Source organism: Ceratotherium simum, chromosome 5, assembly GCF_057802395.1.
Source record: "Ceratotherium simum simum isolate JZ-2026a chromosome 5, ASM5780239v1, whole genome shotgun sequence".
Lineage (NCBI taxonomy): Eukaryota > Metazoa > Chordata > Mammalia > Perissodactyla > Rhinocerotidae > Ceratotherium > Ceratotherium simum.
Window position 1 is genome coordinate 86565074 of NC_141904.1, and position 16570 is coordinate 86581643.

At 53.9% G+C, this 16570-nt stretch overlaps 1 protein-coding gene across 6 annotated transcripts in view; it reads left to right on the forward strand.

Moving 5' to 3' along the window:
• The window catches only part of LOC101395998 (mitochondrial mRNA pseudouridine synthase RPUSD3-like), a 60103-nt gene that overhangs the window by 26584 nt on the left and 16949 nt on the right, over positions 1–16570 (forward strand). For 2 of the 6 annotated variants that reach the window (XM_087431552.1, XM_087431553.1), the window contains exons 3-8: positions 10867–11006; positions 11902–11946; positions 12082–12181; positions 12883–12990; positions 13072–13156; positions 13386–13509. In XM_087431552.1, coding sequence (XP_087287678.1) covers positions 10867–11006; positions 11902–11946; positions 12082–12181; positions 12883–12990; positions 13072–13156; positions 13386–13509 — 602 coding nt within the window. Of the gene's footprint in view, positions 1–9778; positions 9839–10418; positions 10547–10866; positions 11007–11901; positions 11947–12081; positions 12182–12882; positions 12991–13071; positions 13157–13385; positions 13510–15157; positions 15261–15940; positions 16081–16570 lie in introns of those variants that run through there. The other 4 variants (XR_015552316.1, XM_087431551.1, XM_087431550.1 and 1 more) reach the window with 4 other exon arrangements.

Genomic DNA, 16570 nt, shown 5'->3' on the forward strand with positions numbered 1-16570 from the left:
AGCCCTTATGGGGCACCAACTACATGCCAGGCACACAGCCCAGGGCTCTGCAGGCCATCAGGCCCCACCTTGTCACAGGTGAAATCACCCAGGGAGCTTAAAACTCTGAATCAGAAACTCTGTGGGTGCCGGGTAGCGAATCGCTGCCTCACTGCTGCCCCGTGACAAAGACGGGGCCCTGGTGTCCAGAGAGGGAAAGGGACAGCTCCAGCATCGTGCAGCTTCCGAGTGGCAGAGGAGGGGTTCCAACACAACCTAGCCCCTCTACCTTCTCCAGACCCTCTGAGGCCAAAAACCAGAAAGCCCCACAGGAGGCCAGATGCTGCCCGGGGAAGCAGCTCATCCATCTGACGGTTCCGAGACATTCCTGAGCCAAGAAAGAAAATGCCACCAAGCATTTTCGGCCTGGGCCAGGGTGGCTGTCCCACAGGTGCACCAACAGGGCCCCCTGCCAGGAAACAGGTGGCCTGCCTGTTACTATTCCCGGCACTGCCTTCACAGCGCAACAATTAAGAGCACATGCCTGGGCAGCACCATTAACGAGCACGCCAATTAAGTCGTGGGGCACTTGGGTGGAGGTGACAGAAACACTGCAATTACGGCCCCATGTGCCACAGGGCTCCTCGTGCCAGGCCAGGCCAGTGCCTGCCGCCCTTACCACCTTACTCCTGGGCCTCGCTCCCCACAGCTGCCCACCGCGTCCCAGGGAGAGGACGGCCTGGAGAGAGGCTTGAGGTCTGACAGGTCTGGGTTCACATCCTGCGCTGCTTGGCCGAGGTTCTTTCCTCGGCCGTGAAGTGTTATAACGTTGCCCAGGCACCAGGCAGGTGCGACAGCTTCATCAAATAATGCAAGTCTGGGGCCTGCGAGGGCTCTGTGAACAGGACCGAGCTTCTCATTACGTGCCAGGTGTTTGCTTTCAGGTGGCAGAAAAATGGGATCTGAAAAATGCGGATAAAAATAAGCGTAAGTATTACTCTGCACTAGACACTGTTCCCAGGCTTTGCACACATTAACCCTCTCTGTCAGCCCATGAGGTGGGGACTACGATGAGCCCCACGTTATGAACATGGGGACCCAGCCGCATGGAGCAGGGCAAAGGGCCGAGGTCACGGGACTCTGAGCCTGAACCCGGCAGGCTGGCTCCAAGCCCGCCCTGGGACCCGCTCTGCTGTTCTTTCTAAACACAGACGCCTGTGTTGTGGTCTCCATGCGAGTGTGTGTGTGGGTGTGATTAAACACAGCGAACATGCCCTAGGGAGCAGCAGAGGCACGGCACAGCCCGCGGCCGGCCCGGCCAGCTTCAGGCACTGCTGCCTCTGCCCTTCCACCTGGGCTGCTACCGCGTGGCTGTCCCTGCAGGCTGACAGCCAAGGCACCCCACACTTAGAGGCAGACCAGGGTGCCACCTGGTCACCCGGGGTCTGACCAGCTGTGTGACGCTGGGCTCCGCCTCCCCGTCAGCACCATGGAGGTGTCCACTCAGCGTTGCGGGTGGTGGGGATGGTTCTTCTGGGTCAGACGTGGGAGCTGGTATCATGCCCACCCTCTCCCCTTGGCACAAGCCAGTGTGACCCCTGTCTGGGAACTGGGGGACAGTCACAAGGGCACACAAGCTTGAAACCCTGGAGCCCCAGATTGTTAGTCTCACCAGCCCCAGGATGGTGGACCCAGAACAGCAGAGCATGCAGCATGGATCCACACCACACTGGGCCCCAACCACAGGCCATTAGAACAGCAGCAGAGAGCAACGGAGAGTGCCAGAATCAAACACAGAAGCCACGGCAGTGCGTGGACCTCAGCCACAAGTCGTCAGATGCAGGATGGGAACCGGGGAGGGGGATTGGCACCAGGGGACCCCAGACCACGTGCAAAGGGACAGTATGAGTCATCGGTTTCTTGCCAGACAATGTCTCCCAAAAGCTCCCTTCCACAGCCCCTGACCCCTCCAACTTTGCCCTCAACCCCACAAACTCCCCTTCCCAAAGCTTTGGGTGAGAGAGGCAATCACACGGCCACTGTGTGACCTGGGACAAGTCCCTGCCTGCTTTGGGCCTCAGTTTCCCCATGATAAAGTTAGGGGGTTGACCCTTTCTGAAGGTCAACTCCCCTCCAATAATCTGTGAAATGATGACATCACTCTTCTCTTCCTCCTTACAACCTTCTCTGGCTCCCAAAACACTTCACTTGAATGAAAGAATGACTGAGGAACCCTCCTGAAAAGCCTAACCACTGCTTTATCTGGACTCGGCACCCATGGCCCTGGAATCTCAGCCTCTGTTCTCGGTCCCCTAGATCACCTAGGTCCTTCTACTCTTCTCCTCCTTTTACGGCGTGGCCTCCTCCCTAGAAGGCCCTCCTCTCCACCTCCCTCAATCCCCTTGACTCTCGGACCAATCATGTGTCACCTCCCCCAGGATGCCCTTCCTGACTCCTGTGGCCCGGCTGGGCTAACTTCTCTCCCAAAACTGCTGGACGAACCAGATGCAGGCTCCACATCTCAAGTGCACTCACTCCTCAGCACCCCACTGCTCCCTCCTCCACCCCTCCTGCTGTCAGCATCACTGGCCTGGACAGCAGCAGCAGCCCCCTCACTGGTCTCCCTGCCTCCACCCTCACCTTCCGTAATCCACCTTCCTCACTGAGTGTGATTGGTCCTGTGACCTCTGGCTTCATGTCCCTCCACATCGGCCTCCTTGTTTCTCAACCACAGGGCCTTTGCACCTGCTGTGCCCTCTGCCTAGAGTGCCCATCCCCCAGCTATCTGCACAGCTCCTCCCTCCCTTTCCCCTTTAGGTCCTCATTGGAAAATCATCTTCTCACTGACTATGGAAAGGTGCAGACCCCACTCTCCAGCACCCCCAGCCCCTTCCCTGCTTAATTTTTTCCCTTAGCATTTATCACTTGACAAACCACTGTTTACTTGTGTTTCTTATTCGCTGTCTGTCTCCCCCACTGGAGGGTCAGCTCCATCAGGGCAGGGACCACATCCGTCTTGTGCCCAGTCCCAGCACCCAGTAGGTGCTCACCAAATACTTGCTCAGTGAGGGACTCGAGTCACACCCAGCCTTGCGGCATTTTCTTGCTATTTGCTGGATGTTGTTCCTGCCCCTGAGGCCAGCAGGGCTCCCAGGGTTGGGGGACACCAGTCACTCCTCTCGGTTTCCCCTCAATTTGGGGCAGATATTTACACAGGGTCAGAGATCAGAGCTGGGATTTGAACCCAGAACCCGTGGTTCCATGCACTCCTTCGGTCTGATCCTGAGCACTGAAAACGTGTCTAGAGGAAGACGAGGGAAGTCCCCCGAGAGGAATCCTGGCCATGAGTTGCTTAAAGTCCCCTGCCACCATGTAGGTTCCAGCCGCGGGAGGCCAGCCTCCCGTCAGGGCTGGACTTACTGGGGCGACTAAGTGCCAGGCCTTCCCTAGGGACACTGCGTGCTGCTGGGCTCAGGGTCACGGGGCATCCCGGGGACCAGGAGAGACAGCAAGAGGTTCAGGCTGCTGCCACTCCAGAGATAAGGGAAACCTGGGGTCACTGTGAGGTCACCACACTCATGGGGGCTCCTGTCCTCAAACCAGGCTCTGCCTGAGGCTTGGGCAGCAGAAGCTTTGAGAGAAAAAATAATAATGAGGGGCCACCCCAGAGGCCTAGGTCAGCGTGCTCCACTTTGGCGGCCGGGTCCGGTTCCCAGGGGCAGACCTACGCCACTCATCTGTCAGTGGCCGCGCTGTGACGGCGGCTCACACACAAAATAGAGGAAGATTGGCAACAAGTGTTAACTCAGGGTGACTCTTCCTCAGCAAAGAATAAATGAATAACTGATGATGAGAGCAGTAATAATCCAGATCCACTTATTCCCAGACCCCATGCGTTCACTTGTACCCCATCGTGCATTCACTCGCTCAGCACAGAGGCACTGAGCAGCTCTTGTGCTCCAGCGATGAACACAATTTGTAGCTGTTACCTTCCACTAGGGGAGACAGACAACAAACAGAATAAATATGCAATATAAAGTAGGTTGAAATAAGCACATTCGAGAAAAGTAAAGTGGGGTGAGAGGATTGTGTGTGGGAGGAGACCTCTCTGATAAGTCTTTACACAAATGAAGGAAGTGGGGGACCCAGCCATGCAGACCTCTGAGCCAGGCAGAGGATGCAGCCAGTGCAAAGGCCCTGAGGCAGGACTGTGCCTGGCATGTTTGAGGACCAGCGAGGAAGACAGCATTGCTGGAGCTGAGTGGGCGAGGGAGTAGACGTCTCAGAGGATGTCAAGGAGGTCACGGGGACAGATGACAGAGGGCCAGGTCAGCTGCAGTGAGGCCTTGGGCTTTCCCTGAGGGAGGTGGGAGCCATGGGAGGATGTTGAGCGAGGAGCAATGTGATCCACTTTACAGAAGAGGAAACTGAGGATCAGAGAGGTTAAGTCACTTGTCCAATGTCACAGAGCGAGCAAGTGTCAGAACTGGGATTATAACCTGGGCCACCTGGCTCCAAAGCCTGTGCTCTCTCTCATGACTGTCATGAGGGTCTCCTCCTGGCTCATGCCTGACTCACGTGGCACGAGGTCAGGGTCCGAGGTCAGAAGGGGAGCATCCCTATTCCATCATGAGCCCCTGGCTCAGCTACAAAGCACAGCTGTAAAGAGGACCAGAAGGATGCTCGTGCGGGAGGGACAGAGGGAGAGACGGGACAGGTGAGAGTGAGAGAGGGGGTGGCTGGGGACATAGTCCCAGCTTCCTAGGTCTGTTTGTGAAGTGCGAGGTTAGCACAGCACAGGACACACAGGGGTTGCTCCGCAAACGTCCCCATGGGGAGGCAGAGGGGAGCAGGGTGCAGTCAGACAACCTGGGCTCCCATCCCAACTCGGTCCTTCTCCTGGCTCTGTGACCTTCAGCATATCACTTATGCTCTCTGTGCCTCAGTCTCCTCACCTGCTAAATGGGGCTGTTGTGGGGTAAACCCATGGAAAGCACTGGCACAGCAGCGGCAGGGGCATGATGCGTTCAGCGGACAGGCAGTAGCAGGGTCACCAGGGTCATGGGCAGGAGATGCCACGAGGGTCTCCACACTCCTCCTGGCTGTCCCCGCTGTTCCTGCCTTTGGGGCTTTGCCTCACACTGTCTTTCCATCTTTTGCACTGGACTCAGTGCCTTCTTCCTGTCACTAATTCAAGAGTGACAGCCATGACGGAGTCATGCCTGCTTGCCTGGGATTACGCCTTCAGGGGAAGAGAAAGATTAACACTCCTTTCACCACCAGGAGATGCCATGACTAAATGGCATGTCGCTGAAGGCTGGATTCTTGGAATCATGCTGTGCTGGAGAGAGCTTCTGGTCCAAACTGCACCCCACCCATTTTACAGATGGGGAAACTGAGGCATAGGAGGGAGGGGACATTTGCTGAGCCACCAGACCCCCAGGGTGCCCACTCCCCTGCCCTGGGGGAGTCCATGTGCCAGAGGTGAGGGGACACAGGCAGGGTGATGGTGTTGGCCAATCAGGATGGACACGGCCCTGCTGGGCCACGCATAAACCCTCCAGCTGCGGGATCATGGGAGATCCAGGGTTCTGGGGAGAGGCCTGGAGACACTCAGGGGGTGGAGCACTTGGGGAAGCAGTCATTCCCCAACCAGTGTGGGAGTATTCCAGCATCTTCCCACCCAGAGGGCTCCCTCTGCCCCCTCCTCCTTCTCAGGGTGAGGCTCTGTGCTGCACCCTCTCTATGCATGTTCCCTCCAGGTCCTTACAACCACCCTAGAAGGCCGGTGTTTTTAATTCAAGTGGCCACCACTCAGAGGGGAAGTGACTTGCCCAAGGTCCCACAGCTGGTCAGCGGCAGAGCCCAGAGCTGAGCCCAGGACCAGCTGGCAGCAGAGCCTGAGCGAGCTCTTGCCGCCACAGCCTCTGCCTCTGGCCTCCCTTTCTGGAGCATCGCCTCCCAGGGCTCTCTGCCTCCCGGTTCCCCCACGAGGCACCCTTGGCCCCCACGAGGCACCCTTGGCCAAGCTCTGCTTCCACATGTCGTGGGGGCAAAAAGAGCCCTGCCTGACAGCGGGCTCCTGCCCTGCCCTCAGGGAGGAGACGTAGCTGGGGAAACACCGGGCAGAGAGCATGTGCCGGCCGGCTGGCCGGTCAGGGAGCCACTGCAGCTGGGGAGGTGGCTGTCCTGAGAACGTCAGAGGGAGGTGAGTGAGGAGAGATCACCCTCACAGTTACATCATGGGGACTCTGGGCCAGGCCCCATTCTAAGCACTTGATGTACAGTAACTTACTGAACCCTCATAAAAACCTCTGCCACAAGTACTACTTTATCCCCATTTTCCAGTTGAGGAAACTGAGGCTCAGAGAGATGAAGCGTCTTGCTCCAGGTCACCTAGCTAGCAAGTGGCGGAGCCAGAATTTGAACCTGGGCTGTCTGGCTCTGCACCCATGCAGAGGAAGAGGGGCTTGCAGCAACAGGGTAAAGGCGGGGAGAAGGACTTGGAAGGAAAACAGTCTCAGACATTCAGTTAGAAGATGTGTGAGTAGTGCAATGAAACCCCTCTCATCACCTCCTCCTGGCCAGCGCCTTAGCCAAGCCTGCTGTTCCACGTCACTCTTCACAGCTTACATGTCCCAGCCTGACCCCTAGATGGCCGTTGTGGGGGCAGAGACCACCCACATGGGGCTGGGATGTGACCCTTACAACCGAAGCAGCAGGAGATCAGAGCCAGAGGGCTGGGGTGCGGGGCTGCCCTGGGCGCAAGGAAATCTTGGAGGGTGTTGGGGCCTCCTGGGCCGGGATTGGGGGTGTGGAGGCAGTCACAGCCTCAGCCAGGTTGAGAGTGGAGCTATGCAAAGTGCCATCTGCGGGCCTGGGCCCGTCCTTGAGCTGCTTCTCTCGGGACAGCAACAGGTGAGTTCAGACGCTAGAATAAACGGGTCGAGACTGTTACAGCGATTTGACATGGCCACGACATCCAGGCGCCTGATCGGTGGCTTGTATTTTTCATGTCTTTCTTGTTTTGTTTCATCTTACAGTAATTCACTGCTAGTGTATTTTTCAAATGTATCAGTCCCCAGTAAATTGCAAAAGAAAAAGAAAACCCTGGCTCTCTAGCAGACAGTCTGAGAAGCACGGCTCTAGAGGAACCAACCAGCAGCAAGCAGCTGGCGCCAGCCCGATATGGACCTGTGACAAATGAGTGAGCAGCTGCCATATTCTAGTGGACATCCAGCTTCACCGTGAGCACCTTTAACACTCACTGCAAAGCTAGAACACAGCCATGTGCCCCAGATGAGGGCACACCTAATTCTGCAAGGCAGGAGGGGGAGATCACAGAGGTAATGTCGCAAAGGGGATGATAGCTGCCCAAGTTGCCCCCACCCCCTCCTCCCTCACCATTACCTTGTCCTCTGCCTCGAGACTCCTTTGGCCATCTGGAAGAAACTCTTTTGAAAGCTCAGCTCAAAGGACAACCCTTCTGAAACTTTTCCTGACACCCTCTTCCAGAAATATACCCCCTGTGGGCTCCCACAGACTTCCACTAGTGAATACGAAACACTTCAGTGAACCTGTCAGATTCAAAACTGTGTCCTTTCTGACCCTTGCTGTAGAGCCTATCAGGGTTTGTTAAACACCAAGACCCAGGCCTGTGTTACCAGAGCTAGAGTTGGTGAGTTACTGCTGGCAGCCGCCCCACAGCCTGCAGCCAGGTGTGGGAGGAGCTGCCAGAGCTCGGGAGAAGATCTCTACTCTGGGCTTTCCTGCTCCTGCGGTTGTGGCTGGAGGCCCCGCTCAGTGCTGTCCTGGATCCGCGAGTGGGCCTTCCGGCATGGAGGCACGATGTTTACGTCAGCCGGAAGAGATTCCTGGTCAACCCTTGCTGAGGCTGTGGCCTATCTGCTCCTCCTGTGAAGCTGGGCTGGGGGTGGTGGAAGTTTGGAATTTGTCCCAACTCCCCTGCTCCTGAGACTCAGCGTTTCGCACGTGAGTCCTGAGGGACTGACCAGAGCCCTCTCAGCCCAGGGAAAATTAGGTTCTTCGTTTTCTTCCAGGAGCTTGGAGGCCAATGGAGTCGCACCAGCTGTGGGCAGTGAACAGGACAGGGCAGCCTTTGACGGGGCTGGAGCGTGTGGAGGGAAAACTCCAAAGAGCACTGGAGGGCAGGAGGGCCCGGGGCCAGTCCAAGTCGGGGAAGGACCCTCCCGGGCCAAGCACTGCCAGGGGAAGGGAGGTCTGTTGCAGATAAGGCAGGCTGGGCCCAGCCCCTCTGTCTTTGTCTTTCCATCTCTGCTCAGGCTGGTACTTATGCATGCACAGGAGACCTTTCAGAAGAGGGATTCTAAAATGCCGGGGAGTCCTTATGACACAGCACAGTACCTTCCGAGCCCAAAACAAGATAAAACCACTTGCATTCTTGCCAAGTTTCTTGCCAGGCCTGTCTGTGTTTGTGCACATCTTTTAAAAAACTCATTATTTAAATCTTTGAATTAAAAAAAATAAGTTCCTTGAGGTATAATTGGCATACAATAAAACTTACCCTTTTCAGGTATATAGTTCAATTAACTTTTTGCAAATTCATATATTTATGTAACTACCATGTCCAGCATTCCAAAAAGCTCCCTTATGCCCCCTTCCAGTCAATCCCCACCAGCCCCTCAAGCCCCTGGCAACCACTGACTTTCTGTCCTCCTCTATAGTTTGCCTTTTCTACAATGTCAAGTAAATAGAATCACACAATCTTTTTTTTTTAATTTTATTTATTTTTTCCCCCAAAGCCCCAGTAGATAGTTGTATGTCATAGCTGCACATCCTTCTAGTTGCTGTATGTGGGACGCGGCCTCAGCATGGCGGGAGAAGTGGTGTGTCGGTGCGCCGCCCGGGATCCGAACCTGGGCTGCCAGCAGTGGAGCGCACGCCCTTAACCGCTAAGCCACGGGGTCGGCCCAACACACAATCTTTTTTAAAAGATTTATTTCTAAACTTATTTTTGTTTAAAAAATTATTGTTTGACCAATTTTTATGAATCATACGGTCTTTTATATCTGGCTTAGATTTTTAACCTAGGAGTGTGTGTGTGTTTGTGAAGAAGAAACGTATCAGTGAAGTAAAATATTTAAGCAGTTCCAAAGGGTAAAAATAATTAGTTATCTTCTCACCTCTGATTCCCTGTCCAGAAGCCACCGCCATCTCATTTTTGTGTGTCCTTTCAGAAATGCAGAACATATAAATATAACAGATATGTATATCACATGCACGCACACATATGCATATTCTAGTCACACGGTCCTTCACGTTGCGTTCTTGATTTAATATATTCTGGAGATTGATTCACACAGCACACAGAGACCTACATTTTCTTCAATTAATGGTTGCATAGGTTTGTGCTACAACTGACTTAGCCGCTCCTGTTGACGGATTTGGGTTAATTTGCAATCTTTCGCTAATGCAAACAATGACTTGAGAGTTACAAGGCTCTTAGTAAACAGATAAAAATAAATTCACAGGTCGCATGTAACTTTTCTGTAGTTGTAATTACAGGACAGAACCCATTTTGGTCTTTGGTTTTTTTCACTAGCATCTCATTTCTTCTCTTGCTCCCTCCCTCTGCCGCCCCTCCTCCCCACAGCTTTTTCTCCTGGTGAACTTCTATTGGCTCTTCACAGCCCGTCAGTCACAACCCCTGCCGGGAGGCTTGCTCTGATTTCACCTGGCTGCTCGCTCTTCTCTCTCTCGGCACCTCCCGAGCGATTAGCAAGGGGAGTTGTGATGCTCTGATCTGTGTCAGCTCGGCGACCTTCTTGTGGATGGGGCCCGAGTCTTGTCGATCTGTTTCCAGTTCCCGGATGCCAAGGTCTGGCACAGAGTTAGCATTCAAAAAATGTCGAATAGGGTGATGTATTAGATATATTTCTCCTATAGAGCTAGTCGCAGGAGAATTTATGTTTCCAGTTTTGAGATTTGTTTTGTTTTTGCTTTGAAAAATAATGCTGTAGTGAACCTCTTTCTGCCTCTGGCCTTTTTTTTCCTTTTGGATTATGCACCAGGCTGTGTTCTTCGAAGCGGATTACTGGACCAACGAGTGTGGTTTTTTTTTTTTCCCCCGATTTGCCTTACAAAATTGTGCAGGATGGTGGTTTTTTAAAGTCAGAAGTCTCCTAAGAATTGCAATGGTAATCCGAACACCTTGACCTTTTGTCTCGGTTTTGCCCTAAGACAGGTTCTTTGACCCCGGGGAGAGTCAACTCCTCTGCTCTGTGCCTTAGTTTCCCCAAAGCACAGACGTGAATTGACGCATTTCCTTCCCCGGCCAAGCCAAAGCTCCGCCTTCTCACGGCTCCGAGCCCGCTACTCCGATTGACAGTCAATCTGACCGATGAGCGCGCTGTGGGCGGGGCTGCCCTTCTGGACACATGCGCACTGTCCTCGCCTCGGAGGACAGTGCGCATGTGTCCTGGGAGATGGGTGGCGGTTGTGTCTTGGGCCGCGCCTGGGGTGGCTGGCGGCGGGGTCCCGGGGTCCGCGCAGCGCCCAAGGCCGCAGCCTTTGGCACCGAGGGCCGGTGATTACGCACCCCCCTTCGTGGGGGAGGGAGGCGGGGCGGGGCTGGGGAGAGGGGTGTGCGCGGGGTCTGGAGTTAGGTAGATAGGGGGTTCTAATCCCAGCTCTGCTGTGTGACCCTAAAGTAGTTGGCCTCTCGGAGCCTCAGTTCTCTCCTGTGTCAAATGGGACCGGTCGAACCTGAATTTTCGAGAAGCTCAGCCCAGGCCTTCTGAGGCATTTGTCGGAGGCGGCAGGATTTGGGAATAGGTGGGGGGAGATAAGAATGGACGGCACCTCGGGAAGCAGTGATGCCCCTGTTGCTTATCCCACCCTTTCCAGGCATCAGCGGCAGCCTCGAGGCTCCAGCAGACGGTCGGGGCCCCTGGAGGAGCGGCCCTTCCCGGGGCTGCTGCGGCCCCAGAACCTCAGCCGGAAGGAGCTGGTCGATGTGCTGAGGGCAGCCGTGGTGGACCGGAAAGGTGAGGGGTGGGAGTGACAGCTGCGAAGACCCGGAAGGGGAGCAGTCCTCCCCTGAGCTTTCTGGGGGCCTGGCTGTGTTCCCCCCTAGAGGCTTTGGGGCCAAATCCTGGTTCTGCCTCCCACTAGCGGCAGGAGCTCACACCAGCTACGCAATCTCTCAGCCTCAGCGTCACGGGCACAGGGGTGTGGGGTGGGAGGCTGTAGATAACTAGAGAGCCTTGCCCACAGTAGGCGTTCCTCAATGGGAATTGCTGTAATAAAGTGTTCACTGATGGACAAAACACAGGCTTTGCAGTCATATCTAGGCTCTGTAATCCGCTTGCTGTGTGGCTATAGGAAAATAACAATTTCCCTGAGCCTCGGTCTCCATTCAGTGATTTATTAATTTTCTCAACTATGTATTGAGCACAGGCTATGTTTCAGGGACTGTTCTAGGCATGGCTGTATAGTGCTGAACACGATAAGTATGGTTCCTGCCCTCAGGGAGCCAACATTTTAGTGAGAGAAACAGATTCACCAGGAAATAAATGAACAAAGTCCTTACTAGTGATCAGTGCTATGAATAAAAGAGGGCGTTATGCTGGTGAGGAACTAGAGGAGGGCCGACATTAGACTGGGGTTTCAGGCCTCTCTGTGGTGGTGACATCTGAGCCAAGATGATATGAAGGAGCCAGACATGTGAAAATCTGAGACAGGGGAAACAGCAAGTGCAAAGGCCCTGAGGTGGCAGCAAGCTTAGCCTATGCGAGGGACAGAAAGAAGCTCAGTTTAGGGTGTGGTGGATAACCATGTCTGAGAGGTGTAGTGGGGCCAGACGGTAAGATGAATTGAGAAAGTGCTTAGTACACTCTGCTGCTTTGGCTGTCGATGATGTTTGTGTACTATATGTTTCAGGACCTCTAGTGACGTTGAACAAGCCACAGGGTCTGCCAGTGACAGGTATGGGCAGGGGAAGGGGATGCAGTGAAAGGGGGTTTGATGTCTCTGAGGGAGGGAATGGGGAAGAGAAGGAGGCGGTGGGATGAAGCCAAAAGCCTCTGGGAGCAAGTTGTACTTTTCCTTCTTTTTTTCCAGGAAAACCAGGGGAGCTGACGCTGCTCTCGGTGCTGCCAGAGCTGAGCCAGTCCCTGGGGCTCGCGGAGCAGGAGCTCCAGGTGGTCCGAGCGGCTGGGAAGTAAGTGGTGGGGGCTGATAGGAGGGTAGGCTAGGCATCGGCGCGGGGTGGGGAACAGCTGCTTGGGAAGAAGGCTGGGTTGGGATTATAGAGGTCGGATGCAAGGAAGAGGAGGGAGTGGACAGAGCTGAGTTCAAGTCCTCCTGCACGAACTGTGGTCTTAGGCAAAGGGGGACACCTCACTGAACCTCCTCCCCTCAATCGTGAAATGGAGCTGATAACACCCATGCTCGGGGGCGGTCCCTCCTGCAGCCCCGTACCTGTGGCAGGCACTGGGAGCCGACCCATGATATTCTTTCCTCCAACTGCCCTGGTCAGTCAGAGGTGGTACTTGAGATGAAATATTTCTGCACTTCCACAAATTCGTGGGCTTGTTTGTGGGGATTTAATTATTTAAGAGCTAATATGTATAAAATTCCTCGCATAGCGCCTGGCACATGGTAGACATTTAGCAACTGGTGGTAACTGTTATGACATTTGGCTCCGAGCTCCCTGGGGGCCAGGGCAGAATGAGAACACAGTGAGCTCCCTAGTCTCATTATCAAACATGAGGAAGCCTGACTTCTCAGGAGGAGGTCTGGGTTCTAGGTCTGGTGTTACTGTTTGGCCTTAAGCAGGTGAGTGTTCCTTCCTAGGGGTCTCCCTTTTTTGTGGGTGAGCCCAAGGGACTTTAACTTCTGTGATTTGTCCCCTTCCTCCAGGGAGACCTCTGGGCTTGTACTCCTCTCCAGTTGTCCCCAGACAGCAAGCCGTCTCCAGAAGTTCTTCCTCCATGCACGGAGAGCCCAGAGACCCACAGCCACCTATTGGTGAGAGGTGCTGGGAGGCTCCCAGGGTCGTGGGGAGGTCCCAGCAAGGCGCTCTGTGACCTCCTTATGTCTCTTTCTCAGTGCTGTCACTGAGGGGGTCCCGGCTACTTCTGAGGGGAAGATCCAAGCAGCTCTGAAACTGGAACACATTGATGGCGTCGATCTTGTGAGTCAGGGTCTGAGTGGGATAGAGGAAGGGACTTTGCAGACATGTTACCCCTACAGAGGAGTCAAGGGTGTAGACTTGGGATGGCTGGCTCTCCTGTCCCCTAAAACAGGCAAGTGACTACCGCCTGTATGGTGGCCCTGTCCTGAGTCTGTTGGGAGCGGGGAGGGTCTGGGTGTAGCTCCCAACGTGTGTGACGCTTCTTCATTCTTGGGGGCTGACACCACAGGTAGTTCCAGTGAAATCTCCATCCCGAAAGGACATCCTGGAGGGTGTCAAGAGGACCCTCAGCCACTTCCATGTGGTGGCCACAGGCTCCGGCTGTGCCCTGGTCCAGCTGCAGCCACTGACAGGTGGGTCTGGAGCCCCGGCCAGCCTTTACAACTGTATGTGGCTGGAGGAGGCCAGGGGGTGGGAGGAAGGTGGTGGGGTCAGCAGCAGCCTGGGGAGCCTCTGATGGACCCCAAGGGAGTGTGTGACCAGGCCCAGCTGAGGAGCAGTGCTTCTGCTGGAAGTCTGATGGCCATTCCTTTGCAGCTCGTCGGTTTGTTCTCTTAGTGATCTCAGGATCTTCTCTTTGTCTTTGGTGTTCTGTAGGTTCACTGTGATGAGTCTAGGTGTGTGGGTTTACTTGTATTGATCTTGCTTGGGATTCACTGTGCTTCTAGAATCTGAAGATTAATGTTTCATCAAGCCTGGAAAATTCTTTCTCTCTTCAAATGTTGTGCCTCTTGCATTCTCTGTATTCTCTTCCTTTTGAATGCTGAATAGACGTGTCACCTTTTCATCTACTCACTATGTCTCAACTTTTCTTTCATATTTTTTATTTCTTTATCTCTGCTGCATTCCGAGTAATTTCTTGAGGGGCCAGCCCCGTGGCGTAGCAGTTAAGTGTGCGCGCTTCGCTGCTGGCGGCCAGGGTTCGGATCCTGGGCACACACCAACGCACCGCTTGTCAGGCCATGCTGTGGTGGCGTCCCACATAAAGTGGAGGAAGATCGGCACAGATGTTAGCTCAGGGCCAGTCTTCCTCAGCAAAAAAGAAGAAGATTGGCATGGATGTTAGCTCAGGGCTGATCTTCCTCACCAAAAACAAAAAGAATGTAATCCGAATAATTTCTTGAGATCTGTCTTCCAGTTGAGTCATTTTCTCTTCATTTGAATCTAATCTGCCAGTTTAACCTATCCATTAACTGTATTTTTCACTTCTAGAAATTCTGTTTGGTTTTTCTTACAAATACAAATTGCCTTTTAAAAAATACGTCATCTGTTTTTTTCTCACATTTTTTGTTCTTTTTTTGTCTTTAATCATTTTAAACATACTTATATTGTATATCTGTAATTCCATTGTCTGAAATGCTGGAGGGTCTAATCCTATTATGTTTCACGCTGGCTCTCACCATTGGTAGATTGTTTGCTGATTGCTCAGTGATTCAGGACTGTGAATTCAGGTTCAGCTGGGCTTTTATCTGTGGAAATCCTTTATTGCCTCATCGGAGGAGGAGCTTTCTGGAGAGGTTCTGCCTTTGTGTCTGCCGAATGCCCCAGGGCTGTCACTGCTTCAGGACCTCTCTGAATATTAGTGTCTCAGTTGGAAGTTCTTGGGTCACTCAAGTAGTGTTAGAGCCCCAAACCTGTGTGACAGCAGACTCATGGTTGTGACGTCTCGGGAAAACTCTTCCATTCCCCTCATCCAGACCCAGGGTGATCATCTGCCTTCACTGGTGGCTGGCTTTTTCTCCTGGTCCAGCCTTTCTGAAATGTAGCCCTTCTAGGTTTTCATTTGGACACCAAGGCCTGGTCCCTGGCCCCTAGGTAGCCACTTAAACCCACACCCCCTGGACACCAAGATTGGCAACACCTCTAGAGTAGGTGAAACGTTGGCTCTCATGTGCTCTGGATTTGTCTTCCTTTTTGTGTTTTGGTCTTGGAGACCTTACTTTTGTGTATGCCCAGCAGTGTGTTTAAAAGGATGACTGTTTGTTCTTCCGCTGTTCCTAGGTGGTCTATAGCAAGAGAGTTTTTAGATTGTCCACTCCACCAACCTGCCAGACGTGGAAGCAGAGTACAGCCCTTGGGTTTGAATCCCAACTTGTGGTGGTCGGCAAGTCACTTGTTTTTGAGCTTTGGTTTTCCTACCTTAAAATGGAAATGATGACAGGACCCACCTTATAGGGTCATCAGAAGGATTAAGTAAGTTCACATATGTGAAGCCTTTCGTCCCACGCCTAGCACATGGCCCCCCATTTCTGTATTTGTCAAGGTACTTTCGATTATAAGTTTCCCCAAAGTCAGTTAAAATTGGTGAACACCCAAAAAGGGAACTTACTGGCTCGCATGGCTTAAAGTTCAGGCATGACTGGATCCAGAGGCTCAGAGGATGTCATCAGGAAGCCGTCTCTCCATTCTTGCTTCTCGCCTCCTGCGTGCTGGCTTCTTTTTCCTACAGGCGCTCCCGTGGTGAAGGCAGAGATGGCCAGGTGCTCCCGCAGCTCCAGTCTTGTACCCCACCACAAGGAGCGTTCCTTATTCCCAGGAGCTTCAACAATAAATTCGGGGTTGCATCTCTTCCTGAGCAAATCCCGCAGCTGGGTGGTTGACAGCTATGACTGTCCTGACCTGGTCACGCACCCTGCTCTGGAGGCGGGAGTGGTAGCATTGACCTCACCAAAACCACACGGTCTGAGATGGGGCAGGGTGTTTCCCAGGGGAAAGGGGGAGAGACTCTGCTGGGTGGCACAGGAGCAGCGGCTCACCCTCTGTCCTGTCTCTTCTGTCTCCCAGTGTTCCCCAGTCAGCTGCAGGTGCACATGGTACTGGAGCTCTGCCCTGTTCTTGGGGACCACACATACTCTGCCCGCGTGGGCAGTGTGCTGGGCCAGCGCTTTCTGCTGCCAGCTGACAGCACCAAGACCCAAAGACAGGTACCCACACCCAGCTGCCTGCTGCCTTCTGGGGGTGGGGGTGAGGGGGGCAGCATCTCCAGGCATGAGCTGTGCAGCTTGGGACTGGGAGGCAGCCCTCTTGGCTTCCAAGGCTGTCTGTAGCCCTATCTTGCCCTGTGGCCTTGAGCAAGTGACGCCCCGTCTCTCTTGGGCCTCATTCTGCCCAGCTGTTCAATAAGGGAGTTGAACGGGCTGATTTCTAAAGGCCCTTCTGAGTCTGCTGTTCTTTTGGTACAAGGGGTAGAAGAGGTTGTGTGTGTGTATTAGGCTACCTCTCTGCTCTAACAGAGTAACGTCAAAGTACCGGAGTCTTAACACAGTAATTTCCCTCCATGTTAAGTCCAGTGAATGGGTGTGGGGTAGGGGTGGGCTTTGCCCCAGTCCCTCTGGGACTCAGGCTGTTGCCGTCCAGCCAGCAGATGATGGGACAGTGCGGGTTCCTGTGGGAGGTTTCCGTGGGCCAGGTCTG